The sequence below is a fragment of the Cherax quadricarinatus genome, chromosome 33, assembly GCF_038502225.1.
Source record: "Cherax quadricarinatus isolate ZL_2023a chromosome 33, ASM3850222v1, whole genome shotgun sequence".
Classification (NCBI taxonomy): domain Eukaryota; kingdom Metazoa; phylum Arthropoda; class Malacostraca; order Decapoda; family Parastacidae; genus Cherax; species Cherax quadricarinatus.
In genome coordinates this window covers 1,450,894-1,465,277 of record NC_091324.1, presented here as the reverse complement: position 1 = coordinate 1,465,277, position 14,384 = coordinate 1,450,894, and the positions used below count along the sequence as shown (strand labels likewise).

Genomic DNA, 14,384 nt, shown 5'->3' with positions numbered 1-14,384 from the left:
TCTCTATTTCTGTTATATTTTCCATTCTATTCAATGAGACAAAGAAAACTCAAATACAACCATTAGAACCATACAAAAATGCACCGTAAAGTTCCTGTTTTAAGCCAAAAACATGGTCGCAGTTCTTTCCCTTGTTATGCACTGCTTGCTGTAGGTTTTTTTTTATGGTGCACACTTACCATATTGACCCATTCTCTCATGTTTAAGCCCAAATTTACCACTCACAGCTTATCTGAGTGAGCTGAGCTCATCATGTAGTACTACAGCACAGCCAGTGAACTCAAAGGCATAGTACTATGGCACAGTCAAGGAAAGGGTTAACTGTAATAAATTTGCAAAATGTTGCCAAGTTTAGTCCTACACATTATTTATACTAAATGAAATTAGAAGCATGACAGCAACCACCCAGGGAGGTACTACCATCCTACCAAGTGAGTGTAAAACGAGAGCCTGTAATTGTTTTACATGATGGTAGGATTGATGGTGTCTTTTGTCCGTCTCATAAACATGCAAGATTACAGGTAGGTCTTGCTACTTCTAATTACACTTAGGTCACATTACACATACACTTTTTTTTTTTTTTCAACAAGTCGGCCATCTCCCACCGAGGCAGGGTGGCCCAAAAAAGAAAGAAAATCCCCAAAAAGAAAATACTTTCATCATCATTCAACACTTTCACCACACTCGCACATTATCACTGTTTTTACATGTACACAATTATTTATATATACTCATCTGAGTTTTCTTTGATTTTATTTTAATAGCTCTTGTTCTTATTACTTTTCCTTTCATATCCATGGGGAAGTGGAATAAGAATCTTTCTTCTGTAAGCCGTGTGTGTTGTAAAAGTCAACTAAAATGCCGGGAGCAATGGGCTAGTAACCCCTTTTAATGTATAGCATACTAAAAAGAAAAAAGACAACTGTTAAAGTGGGATGTTTGAATGTGCGTGGATGTTGTGCGAATGATAAGAAAGATGATTGTGGATGTTATGAATGAGAAGAAGCTGGATGTCCTGGCTTTAAGTGAAACAAAGCTGAAGGGGGTGGGAGAATTTCAGTGGAGAGAAATAAATGGGATTAGGTTAGGGGTTTCGAATAGAGTTAGAGATAAAGGAGGAATGGCAATAATGTTGAAGGATAAGCTATGGCAGGAAAAAGAGTAAAATGTATTAATTCAAGGATTATGTGGAGTAAAGTAAAGGTTGGATGTGAAAAGTGGGTTATAGTACGCATTTATGCACCTGGAGAAGAGAGAAGTGTAGAGGAGAGAGAGATTTTGGGAAATGTTGACTGAATGTGTGGAGAGTTTTGAACAAAGTGTGAGAGTAACTGTAGTTGGGGATTTCAATAATAAAGTGGGTAAAAATATTGTGGAGGGAGTAGTAGGTAAATTTGGGGTGCCAGGGGTAAATGAAAATGTGAAGCCCTTAATTGAGCTATGTGCAGAAAGAGGTTTGGTAATAAGTAACACATATTTTATGAAAAAGAGGATAAATTAATATACAAGGTATGATTTTCTTTTTTTAACAAGTTGGCCGTCTCCCACCGAGGCAGGGTGACCCAAAAAGAAAGAAAATCCCCAAAAAAGAAAATACTTTCAACATTCAACACCTTCACCTCACTCATACATAATCACTGTTTTTGCAGAGGTGCCCAGAACACAACAGTTTAGAAGCTTTCTTCTTTCTTTCAACACACCGGCCGTATCCCACCGAGGCGGGGTGGCCCAAAAGGAAAAACGAAAGTTTCTCCTTTTACATTTAGTAATATATACAGGAGAAGAGGTTACTAGCCCCTTGCTCCCGGCATTTTAGTCGCCTCTTACAACACGCATGGCTTACGGAGGAAGAATTCTGTTCCACTTCCCCATGGAGATAAGAGGAAATAAACAAGAATAAGAACTAGAAAGAAAATAGAAGAAAACCCAGAGGGGTGTGTATATATGTGCTTGTACATGTATGTGTAGTGTGACCTAAGTGTAAGTAGAAGTAGCAAGACGTACCTGAAATCTTGCATGTTCATGAGACAGAAAAAAGGACACCAGCAATCCTACCATCATGTAAAACAATCACAGGCTTCGTTTTACACTCACTTGGCAGGACGGTAGTACCTCCCGGGGTGGTTGCTGTCTACCAACCTACTACCTATAACAGTTTAGAAGCATATACATATAAAGATATACAGTGGAACCTCTACTTGCTAGCGTGTCCACGTGCGAGTTTTTCCAAATACGAGCAGTTGATGGGTCGAATTTTTGCTTCCATACGCGAGCAAAATTTCCACAAGCGAGCAGAGCTCAAGGCTAGTTCCTTGACACTGGTGAGGGGCTCTTGCTCTTGATCTCGGGAATTGTATCTCATCTGCTTGTTGGACTATCTTATTGAAACTTGGGCAATGTATGATGGAAAGATGCTTCTTAATGCACACCAAAAATGAAAGAAATCTAAGCATAAATAATGGAGTTCACTTCTCAGCAATTAGCCACCCCTTAGTGGTAATTTTGAATGGCTTTTATGGTTTTATTCTCGTTTTTTTGGTCTCATTTGATAGAATGGAAGATAAATTACAGATATAGATACGATTTTGATTGCTTTCATGACGAAAAGTATCTTGAAATAGAGCTCAATCTAGGAGAAATGGTCCATTGCTTGGCTGTTTCAGTGTAAACAAATGACGTCACAGTAAATCTTATATTTTTTGTGTGAATAAAAATTACATATTATTTATATAATAATAATGATAATAATAATAATAATCATAATAATAATGAAAGAAATCTAAGCATAAATAATGGAACTCACTTCTCAGCAATTAGCCACCCCTTAGTGGTATTTTCGTATGGTTTTTATGGTTGTATTCTCGTTTTTTGGTCTCATTCGATAGAATGGAAGATTTATTACAGAAATAGATATGATTTTGATTGCTTTCATGACGAAAAGTGCCTTGAAATTGAGCTCAACCTAGGAGAAATGGTCCATTGCTTGGCTGTTTCAGTGTAAACAAATGTCTATTCCAACATGCAGCCATCACTAGATGGCAGTGTTTACCACAACAAAGAGGGAGCGGTTGTGGCCGCCTCCACCTGTTACATAATGACATATTTTATTCATTCTAGAGTATATATCGTGTTTCTATGTTATTTATATTGTCTGTTATGTCATATTAGATGAACTGTGATATATAAATAAGCCGTATAGATGACATTAGCGAAATTATTCATGAAGAATTTTGCCCGGTGTCCAGACAAATTTGTCCACCGCCGACACCACCCATACCACTACATGAATGACATATTTTATTCATTCTAGAGTATATATCATGTTTCTATGTTATTCATATTGTTTGTTATGTCATACTAGATGAACTGTGATAGGCATGGACACGGGGGTCGTCCCACAGTTACTAAAAACAACAGACATAGCCCCACTCCACAAAGGGGGCAGTAAAGCAACAGCAAAGAACTACAGACCGATAGCACTAACATCCCATATCATAAAAATCTTTGAAAGGGTCCTAAGAAGCAAGATCACCACCCATCTAGAAACCCATCAGTTACACAACCCAGGGCAACATGGGTTTAGAACAGGTCGCTCCTGTCTGTCTCAACTATTGGATCACTACGACAAGGTCCTAAATGCAGTAGAAGACAAAAAGAATGCAGATGTAATATATACAGACTTTGCAAAAGCCTTCGACAAGTGTGACCATGGCGTAATAGCGCACAAAATGCGTGCTAAAGGAATAACAGGAAAAGTCGGTCGATGGATCTATAATTTCCTCACTAACAGAACACAGAGAGTAGTCGTCAACAGAGTAAAGTCCGAGGCAGCTACGGTGAAAAGCTCTGTTCCACAAGGCACAGTACTCGCTCCCATCTTGTTCCTCATCCTCATATCCGACATAGACAAGGATGTCAGCCACAGCACCGTGTCTTCCTTTGCAGATGACACCCGAATCTGCATGACAGTGTCTTCCATTGCAGACACTGCAAGGCTCCAAGCGGACATCAACCAAATCTTTCAGTGGGCTGCAGAAAACAATATGAAGTTCAACGATGAGAAATTTCAATTACTCAGATATGGTAAACACGAGGAAATTAAATCTTCATCAGAGTACAAAACAAATTCTGGACACAAAATAGAGCGAAACACCAACGTCAAAGACCTGGGAGTGATCATGTCGGAGGATCTCACCTAAAGGACCATAACATTGTATCAATCGCATCTGCTAGAAAAATGACAGGATGGATAATGAGAACCTTCAAAACTAGGGAGGCCAAGCCCATGATGACACTCTTCAGGTCACTTGTTCTATCTAGGCTGGAATATTGCTGCACACTAACAGCACCTTTCAAGGCAGGTGAAATTGCTGACCTAGAAAATGTACAGCGAACCTTCACGGCGCGCATAACGGAGATAAAACACCTCAACTACTGGGAGCGCTTGAGGTTCCTAAAACTGTATTCCCTGAAATGCAGGCGGGAGATATGATTATATACACCTGGAAAATCCTAGAGGGACTAGTACCGAACTTACACACGAAAATCACTCACTACGAAAGCAAAAGACTTGGCAGACGATGCAACATCCCCCAATGAAAAGCAAGGGTGTCACTAGCACTTTAAGAGACCATACAATAAGTGTCAGGGGCCCGAAACTGTTCAACTGCCTCCCAGCACATATAAGGGGGATTACCAACAGACCCCTGGCAGTCTTCAAGCTGGCACTGGACAAGCACCTAAAGTTGGTTCCTGACCAGCCGGGCTGTGGCTCGTATGTTGGTTTGCGTGCAGCCAGAAGCAACAGCCTGGTTGATCAGGCTCTGATCCACCAGGAGGCCTGGTCAGACCGGGCCACGGGGGCGTTGACCCCCGGAACTCTCTCCAGGTAAACTCCAGTATAGATGATATTAGCGAAATTATTCGTGAAGAATTTTGCCTGATCTCCAGACAAACTCTCGTCCACAGCCGACACCGCCCATACCACTACACGAATGATATATTTTATTTATTTTAGAGTATATATCAGGTTTCTATGTTATTTATATTGTTTATTATGTCATATAAGATGAAGTGAGATAGATAAATAAGCCGTAGAGTTGATATTAGTGAAATTATTGAAGTACAGAATTCCATTGGAACGGATTAATTGCATTTCAATTAATTTAAATGAGGAAAATTGATTCTGCAAACGAGCAAATCCAGTTGCGAGCAAGGTCATGGAACGGATTAAACTCGCAAGTAGAGGTTCCACTGTACAACATATCTATAAACGGCCAATATCCCAAACCCTCCTTTAAAATGCAGGGATTGTACTTCCCATTTCCAGGACTCAAGTCCGGCTATATAAAAATAACCGGTTTCCCTGAATCCCTTCACTAAATATTACCCTGCTCACACTCCAACAGCTCGTCAAGTCCCAAATACCATTCGTCTCCATTCACTCCTAACACGCTCATGCATGCTTGCTGGAAGTCCAAGCCCCTCGCCCACAAAACCTCATTTACCCTCTCCATCCAACCTTTTCAAGGACGACCCCTATCCCTCCTTCCTTCCCGTACAGATTTATACGCTCTCTATGTCATTTTACTTTGATCCATTCTCTCTAAATGACCAAACCACCTCAACAACCCCTCTTCAGCCCTCTGACTAATACTTTTAACTCCACACCTCCTAATTTCCACACTCCGAATTCTCTGCATAATATTTACACCATACATTGCCCTTAGACAGGACATCTTCACCACCTCCTCACTGTAGAATTTACAACCCAAGCTTCACACCCATATAAAATTGTTGGTACCACTATACTTTCATACATTCCCTTCTTTGCCTCCATAGATAATGTTTTCTGTCTCCACATATACCTCGATGCACCACTCACCTTTTTTCCTTCATTAATTCTACGGTTAACCTCATCCTTCATAAATCCATCTGCTGACACATCAACTCCCAAATATCTGAAAACATTCACTTCTTCCATACTTCTCCTCTCCAATTTCATATCCAATTTTTGATAACCTCGTCACCTTAACCTTTTCTATGTTCACTTTCAACTTTCTACCTTTACACATGTGTAATGTCACCATGGTTGTTTAATATATTTATAGATGGGGTTGTAAAAGAAGTAAATGCTAGGGTGTTCAGGAGAGGGGCAGGATTAAATCATGGGGAATCAAATACAAAATGAGAAGTGACACAGTTACTTTTTGCTGACAATACTGTGCTTATGGGAGATTCTAAAGAAAAATTGCAAAGGTTAGTGGACGAGTTTGGGAGTGTGTGTAAAGGTAGAAAGTTGAAAGTGAACACAGAAAAGAGTAAGGTGATGAGAGAATCAAATGATTTAGATAAAGAAAAATTGGATATCAAATTGGAGAGAAGTATGGAAGAAGTGAATGTTTTCAGATATTTGGGAGTTGACGTGTCAGCGGATGGATTTATGAAGGATGAGGTTAATGACTGAATTGATGAAGGAAAAAAGTTGAGTGGTGCGATGAGGTATATGTGGAGACAAAAAACATCATCTATGGAGGCAAAGAAGGGAATGTATGAAAGTATAGTGGTAACAACACTCTTATATGAGTGTGAAGCTTGGGTTGTAAATGCTGCAGCGAGGAGACGGTTGGAGGCAGTGGAGATGACCTGTCTAAGTGTGGTGTAAATATTATGCAGAAAATTCGGAGTGTGGAAATTAGGAGAAGGTGTGGAGTTAATAAAAGTATTAGTCAGAGGGCTGAAGATGGGTTGCTGAGGTGATTTGGTCATTTAGAGAGAATGGATCAAAGTAGAATGACATGGAGCGCGTATAAATCTGTAGGGTAAGGAAGGCAGGGTAGGGGTCTTCCTCGAAAAGGTTGGAGGAAGGGGTAAAAGAGGTTTTGTGGGGGAGGGGCTTGGACTTCCAGCAAGCATGTGTGAGCGTGTTAGGAATGAATGGTATTTGGGACCTGACGAACTATTGGAGTGTGAGCAGAGTAATATTTAGTGAAGGGATTCAAGGAAACCGGTTGTTTTTATATAGCTGGACTTGAGTCCTGGAAATGGGAAGTACAATGCCTGCACTTTAAAGGAGGGGTTTGGGATATTGGCAGTCTGGAGGGATATGTTTTGTATCTTTATACGTATATGCTTCTAAAGTGTTGTATTCTGAGCACCTCTGCAAAAAGAGTGATGATGTATGAGTGAGGTGAAAGTGTTAAATGATGATGAAAGTATTTTCTTTTTGAGGATTTTCTTTCTTTCTGGGTCACCCTGCCTCGGTGGGAGATGGCCGACTTGTATAATAAAAAAAAATAAATAAAGAAACTTACTTGAAGAAGTAGGAAGAAATTTGTTCTGTGTTCGGGGAACTCTTCAAAGTCTTTGTTGATCATTGACAGAGTACATTCAAAAACTGCATCAAATATTTTGGGCACCTGCTGGGTGATATGTGACTCAAGCTTATTTACAATGGTAGCCATAGTGGACAAAACTTCAGGTTCACGTGCTGAGGGAACACCGGTTCTCTGAAACAACCAGGAGTGTCGTTAGATCACATACGTGTATAAGCCTTAAAATGAAGATACATGATAAATATGCACACACAATGAATAATAAATATTTTTATTTGTTAAGTTAAAAAATAAGAACAATATTAGTACATAATATACGTTCTCAGAGCTAGCATCGTACACAGGATTTGGAATACAATCCATAAAGATTTCTTAAATGGAAAATTCAGTCAATAAAAAAAAAATTTAGTGACAATAACATACCTGAGTTCTACCACTGCTAACTTATATATGTAAAGTGTACTCACCTATTTGTATTCTCACATTTGTGGTTGCAGAGAACAATTCTCAGAACCTGGCCCCACCTCAAGACTCTCTCTAGGTTCACTTCCTCTTGGCCTATCTAGCCCATCATTCCTGCACTTAAAACTATGTATGGAACCTGCCTCCACCACTTCAAGATCATGCTATTTCCCAACCACTCTTGAGACTGAATAAATACCTCCTAACATTCCTGTAGCTTATCTGTGATCTCAACATCTAGCAGAGTTCTTGAGCTCCCAGTCTCACCTCTCCCTGTCTACCTTATCAATTCCCTCAAGTATTTTGTGTTTCTGTACTACAATTAGCCTCTCCTTGTAGCTCATGCTTCTTAGCTCAGGAACAAGCTTATTGCATAATTGGGAACCTTCTCCAGTTATTTTTTTTTAACACGTCGGCCGCTTCCCACCGAGCGAGGCAGGGTGACCCAAAAAGAAAGAAAAGACTTTCATCATTATTCAACACTTTCACCATCACTCATAATCACTGTCTTTGCAGAGGTGCTCAGATACGACACTTTAAACATCTCTCCAAACTGTCAATATCCCAAACCCCTCCTTTAAAGTGCAGGCATTGTACTTCCCACTTCCAGGACTCATGTCTGGCTAACTAGTTTCCCTGAATCCCTTCACAAAATATTACCATGCTCACACTCTAACAGCTGGTCAGGTCCCAAAAACCATTCGTCTCCATTCATTCCTATCTAACATTCTCACACACGCTTGCTGGAAATCCAATCCCAAAGTCCACAAACCTCCTTTACCATCTCCCTCCAACCTTTTCGAGGACGATCTCTACCCCTCCTTCCTTCCCCTACAGATTTATACGCTCTCCAAATAATTCTACTTTGATCCATTTTCTCTAAATGACCAAACCACCTCAACAACCCCTCTTCCACTTCAGCCCTCTTCCCCAATAGATTTATACACTCTCCAAGTCATTCTACTTTGTTCATTTCTCTCTAAATGACCAAACCACCTCAACAGCTCCTCTTCAGCCATCTGACTAATACTTTTTGTAACTCCAAGCCTACCCCTAATTTCCACACTACAAATTCTCTGCATAATATTTACGCCATACACTGACCTTAGACATGACATCTCCACTGCCTCCAGCCGCCTCCTCGCTGCAACATTTACAACCCATGCATCATGCTATACACTATACTCTTGTACATTTCCCTCTTTGCCTCCATGGATAATGTTCTTTGTCTCCACAGATACCTCAATGCGCCACTTATCTTTTCTCCTTCATCAATTCCATGGTTTACCATATACATGTACTTGATAAACCCCAGCCACAGACAAGTCAACTCCCAAATGCCTGAAAACATTCACTTCTTCCATACTCACTCCCTCCAATGTGATGTCTAATTTTTCTTTATCTAAATCGTTTGATGCCCTCATCAACTTACTCTCATCTATGTTCACTTTCAACTTTCTACCTTTACACACCCTCCCAAACTCGTCCATTAACCTTTGCAACTTTTCTTTAGAATCCCCCAAAAGCACAGTATCATCAGCAAAAAGTAACTGTGTCAACTCCCATTTTGTATTTGATTCCCCATAATTTAATCCCACCCCTCTCCCCAACACCCTAGCATTTACTTCTTTTAAAATCCATCTATAAATATGTTAAACAACCATGGTGACATTACACATCCCTGTCTAAGACCTAGTTTTACAGGGAAGTAATCTCCCTCCTCCTTACACCCCCTAACCTGAGCCTCATTATCCTCATAAAAATTCTTTACAGCATTTAGTAACTTACTACCTATTCCATACACTTGCAACATCTGCCACATTGCTCCCCTATCCACTCTATCATATTTTTATTTTTTTCAACAAGTCGGCCGTCTCCCACCGAGGCAGGGTGACCCAAAAAAGAAAGAAAATCCCCAAAAAGAAAATGCTTTCATCATCATTCAACATTTTCACCACACTCATACAATCACTGTTTTTGCAGAGGTGCTCAGAATACAACAGTTTAGAAGCATATACGTATAAAGATACACAACATATCCCTCCAAACTGCCAAAATCCCAAACCCCTCCTTTAAAGTGCAGGCATTGTACTTCCCATTTCCAGGACTCAAGTCCGACTATATGAAAATAACCGGTTTCCATGAATCCCTTCACTAAATATTACCCTGCTCACACTCCAACAGATCGTCAGGTCTCAAGTACCATTCATCTCCATTCACTCCTATCTAACACGCTCACGCACGCTTGCTGGAAGTCCAAGCCCCTTGCTCACAAAACCTCCTTTACCCCCTCTCTCCAACCCTTTCGAGGACAACCCCTACCTCGCCTTCCTTCCCCTATAGATTTATATGCTTTCCATGTCATTCTACTTTGATCCATTCTCTCTAAATGACCAAACCACCTCAACAACCCCTCTTCAGCCCTCTGACTAATACTTTTATTACTCCACACCTTTTCCTAATTTCCACACTCCGAATTTTCTGCATAATATTTACACCACACATTGCCCTTAGACAGGACATCTCCACTGCCTCCAACCATTTCCTCGCTGCTGCATTTACCATCCAAGCTTCACACCCATATAAGAGTGTTGGTACTACTATACTTTCATACATTCCTTCTTTGCCTCCATAGATAAAGTTTTTTTGACTCCACATATACCTCAATGCACTACTCACCTTTTTTCCCTCATCAATTCTATGATTAACCTCATCCTTCATAAATCCATCCGCCGACACGTCAACTCCCAAGTATCTGAAAACATTCACTTCTTCCATACTCCTCCTCCCCAATTTGATATCCAATTTTTCTTTATCTAAATCATTTGATACCCTCATCACCTTACTCTTTTCTATGTTCACTTTCAACTTTCATATCATATGACTTTTCTAAATCTATAAATGCAACGAAAACTTCCCTATCTTCATCTAAATACTGTTCACAAATATGCTTCAATGTAAACACTTGATCTACCCATTCTAAAGCCTCCTTGCTCTCTGTCTTACCTCTAATTCTTTCAATAATAACCCTACCATACATTTTACCTGGTATACTCAGTAAACTTATTCCTCTATAATTTTTACACTCTCTCTTGTCCCCCTTCCCTTCCAGCTTTATATGCTTTTTCAGGCACAGATTCCTAGGTTTTTCTCTGACGACAGACAGTCAGTGTTGGTGGCGATGCTGGAAAGGTGGGGACTAGCACAGTTGATCCAGCTGGCAAAGGGGCTGAGGTTGCACCTAGAGGAGTATCCCGAGTTAGGGTACTGTACCTCTTGACCCCTCAGCGGCAGCTCTTCCCCTTTCATGATGGATTTTCACATACTCCCTTAGCTGTTCCTTATCCGTCTTCGTTCTGTTCCGATTTAGGTGTACATGGCTGTACTGTTGCAAGGTGTTTAGGCACACTGTCGTATTATCTTGTCTCAAGCTTTTTTTTTTTTTTTTTAAGACTGGCCGTGTCCCACCGAGATAGGACACCCCCCCAAAAAAAACCACTTTCACCATCACTGTCTTCTCTGGGGCACAGATACTAGTTCAAAACTGCAAATACCACCACCCATCCTTCAGAGTGAAGGTACTGTACTTCCACCTCCAGAATTCAAGTCCAGCTAACCAGTTTCAATTCTTAAATGCTACCTTCCTCACATTCCAACAGTACATAAAAACTTGCCCCACTCACTCCTATCTACCATGCTTCCTGGATGTCTGGCACGTCAGGATATTAAAGCAACTTGCCTCCACTCACTCCTAACTAACATACTTCCTGGATATCTAAGCCCCTCACACACAAACCCCCCTGTACCTCCTCCCTCCAACCAGTCCTGGATGACCCCTACCCCGTCTTCCCTCTGCAACAGACTTTGTTCCATCCTCTCTAGATGTGAGAACCACCTCAACAACCCCTCTTCAGCCCTCTGGATAATACTTGTAGAAACCCTGCACCTCCTCCTAATCTCCAAGCTATGAATTCTCTGCATAATATTCACATCACATTGCCCTCAAAGCTACAAGAGACCAAAAGGTTAATTTGATAGGGCAGTGCTTACCACGAGAATCTACCGACCCTCTGATAATTCACAATCTTTTCTATCACCTTCCCCCCTGTGCACTCTATGAGTGATATAGTATTCTTCTACACCTAATCTTATCTCCTACAACCTAGGCCACCTTCAGCCTCCTGGAGTCCACGATCAATAACCTCACTCTCTCTCTTCCTCCCCTATCTCCTCCTTCCAGTGTTCTCTATTTTTACAATTTCCTCTGTTGACTCTCTTATGACCTTAGTCACCCATCTTTAGAGTTCATTAATGCCAGTAATTTTTCCTTCATTGAACCCCCTGGCTTCCTCACCTCTTTTCACTATTTCTGCCCCCACTTCCTTCATGGTCTCCTTCAGTTCTCTTACAAACTCTTCCACTTTTAGGGCTCTGTTTTCTGTTAAATCAGCCTTGTTTATCTGTTCTGCAACCTCTTCCCTGACATTGTAACATGCTACCATTGCTTCCTCCCAGTGGAATTTGAACTGCTTTTCAAAGTCTCCCTCACTGTTCCTTCCTCTATAGTCTCTAAGCCTTGCCATTTCCTCTTCCAGTTTCAGGACCCTTGCCTCTGCTACATTTCTCCCTGTTTACCTGTTATTTTTATCACTTGCTTCACTGCAAATCACTAATTTCCTTCAGAAAGTAATTAAACTTTCTCTCAAACTTCTCTCTCAGTTGGGGCTTTAGGCCATCCATTATTCTTCCTAGTTAGTGCCAACCACCATCTTCATTCCCCTCCTCTCCTCATTTTGTCTCTTACACAAATGTGGTGAGAATGCATGTTGTGTGTTCATTTTCAAGTGCAGGTTCAAGTATAGGCCACAGTTTTCAATGCTAAAACAGTACTTTTTTTTTTTTTTATTTTGGCAAATAATTTTATTTATATATCTGCAATTTGGTTAACCCTTCTTAAATAAATTTTGTTATAAATTTTTATTACTAATAAACACAATATTTGGCTACTGTTCATAAACAATAAGTAACTATTACATTAAGTTAAAAGAAAGGCGACATACCACACGTAAACAGATGAAGGAAATAACATATAAATTTAAAACACAGGGGAGTTGATTTTTCTTCTGGATGCATGAATTCAAAGCTGTTCCTTTATGAAATTAACCATATCATACAGTAGGGTGTATATATATGTACTCAGTTATGGCTTTAAAATTAAGCAGTCCGAGTTCTAGCTTCAGTGGTGATGGAGCCTAAAAATTGCTTAAACCACTGGTAATAAAAAAAAAGACAATTTTTTTTTTGATCAGTTTAAACATTGCTTTATATCAGTTTGACTCTTCCATTAACAAAAGATCAACTAAATTCTACAGATTAAAAGCTTCGTGAATATATGTAACAGACTGTATACAAATGTACTATTGATGGTTGCTGAATGTTGGTCTATCCTGTTCTTAAAACAAATAAATTTATTTATTCAAGTAACAAAGAAAGAAAAAACTAAACACTGTAAAACATACCTGATAATCCATTAGAACTGCTTCTAGTAGAGGAGGAATAAAGTTGTCCAAAACTAACGTATAATCATCTGAGCGTGACACCCATCCTGAGATGAGCTTCAGTGTCTCTTTCTTAACAACACGCATAGATTTAATGAGAGGTTGTTTCGTTACTACTTCACCATTTAGGGCAATAGCTGCACTAATATTTTCACTCATAACCTTGTAAACGTTCAGCATGTCAAGATAGATGCGCCCAAGCTGAAAATATCAATCTATATAAAATAAATTGTAACAGTTAAGAATATCAATTTAAATAAAAAACTAACAGTTAAGAAGTGAAATTGTAATGAAATGCAATGACAAAACATTTAAACCAAAAAATAATTGTAAGAGTAAGGTCTTATGTCTTATCAAGGATATAATTACTCTTGCCACAGGAGAAAAAAAAAAAAAAACTTGTTGTAGATATAATGAAGCAAGAAGATAAATACAAATGCATGGGCAGAAAGGCAAAAATTTTAAGAACATTATGAAAACATAACACTGGCACATCAACTGCACATAATATAGTTATCTAGTTATATAAATGGTATAATATCTTTTCAGACACCATCAGACCAAGCTGTAGTGAAAAAGAATATATCTATTCAAGCCTAACTTTAATGAAAAAGTCAAAGTTTTATAAAAGTGGTTTAGAGTGGCACTGAAGGCATGTACAGTGGACCCTCAGTTATCGACCAACTCGGTTATAGACCAGTTTTTCGGCTTCCGGTTATTGGCTGGTATTTCACTTATCGGTCGTATGGGATGCGACATTCGCACGCCGGCAGCCGCACACACAAGTCTGCCTGTGTCTCCAGGCGAGTGAGGAAGCTTCTGCTCTATCATCCAAACATTTCACTATAATCCATTGTTTTTGGCAGTTATTGATCGAGTGCAACTGCGAAATAAGTCACCACGGCCCCAAAGAAAGTTCTTAGTAAAGTTACTTTGGTAAATAAAGTGAGAAACACGATAGAATTCAAGGAAGGCAGGCACGCAGGGAGTGTAGCAGGCATGCAGGGAGTGTAGCAGGCACGCAAGGAGT

At 39.9% G+C, this 14,384-nt stretch overlaps 1 protein-coding gene across 2 annotated transcripts in view; it reads right to left on the bottom strand.

Annotated features, from left to right (window-relative positions):
- Window positions 1–14,384, bottom strand: part of emb (exportin-1 emb) — a 203,150-nt gene that overhangs the window by 27,214 nt on the left and 161,552 nt on the right. For both annotated transcript variants that reach the window (XM_053783767.2, XM_053783766.2), the window contains exons 15-16: window positions 13,316–13,555; window positions 7,314–7,508 (exon numbers count right to left, since the gene is read on the bottom strand). In XM_053783767.2, coding sequence (XP_053639742.1) covers window positions 7,314–7,508; window positions 13,316–13,555 — 435 coding nt within the window. The remainder of the gene's footprint in view (window positions 1–7,313; window positions 7,509–13,315; window positions 13,556–14,384) is intronic.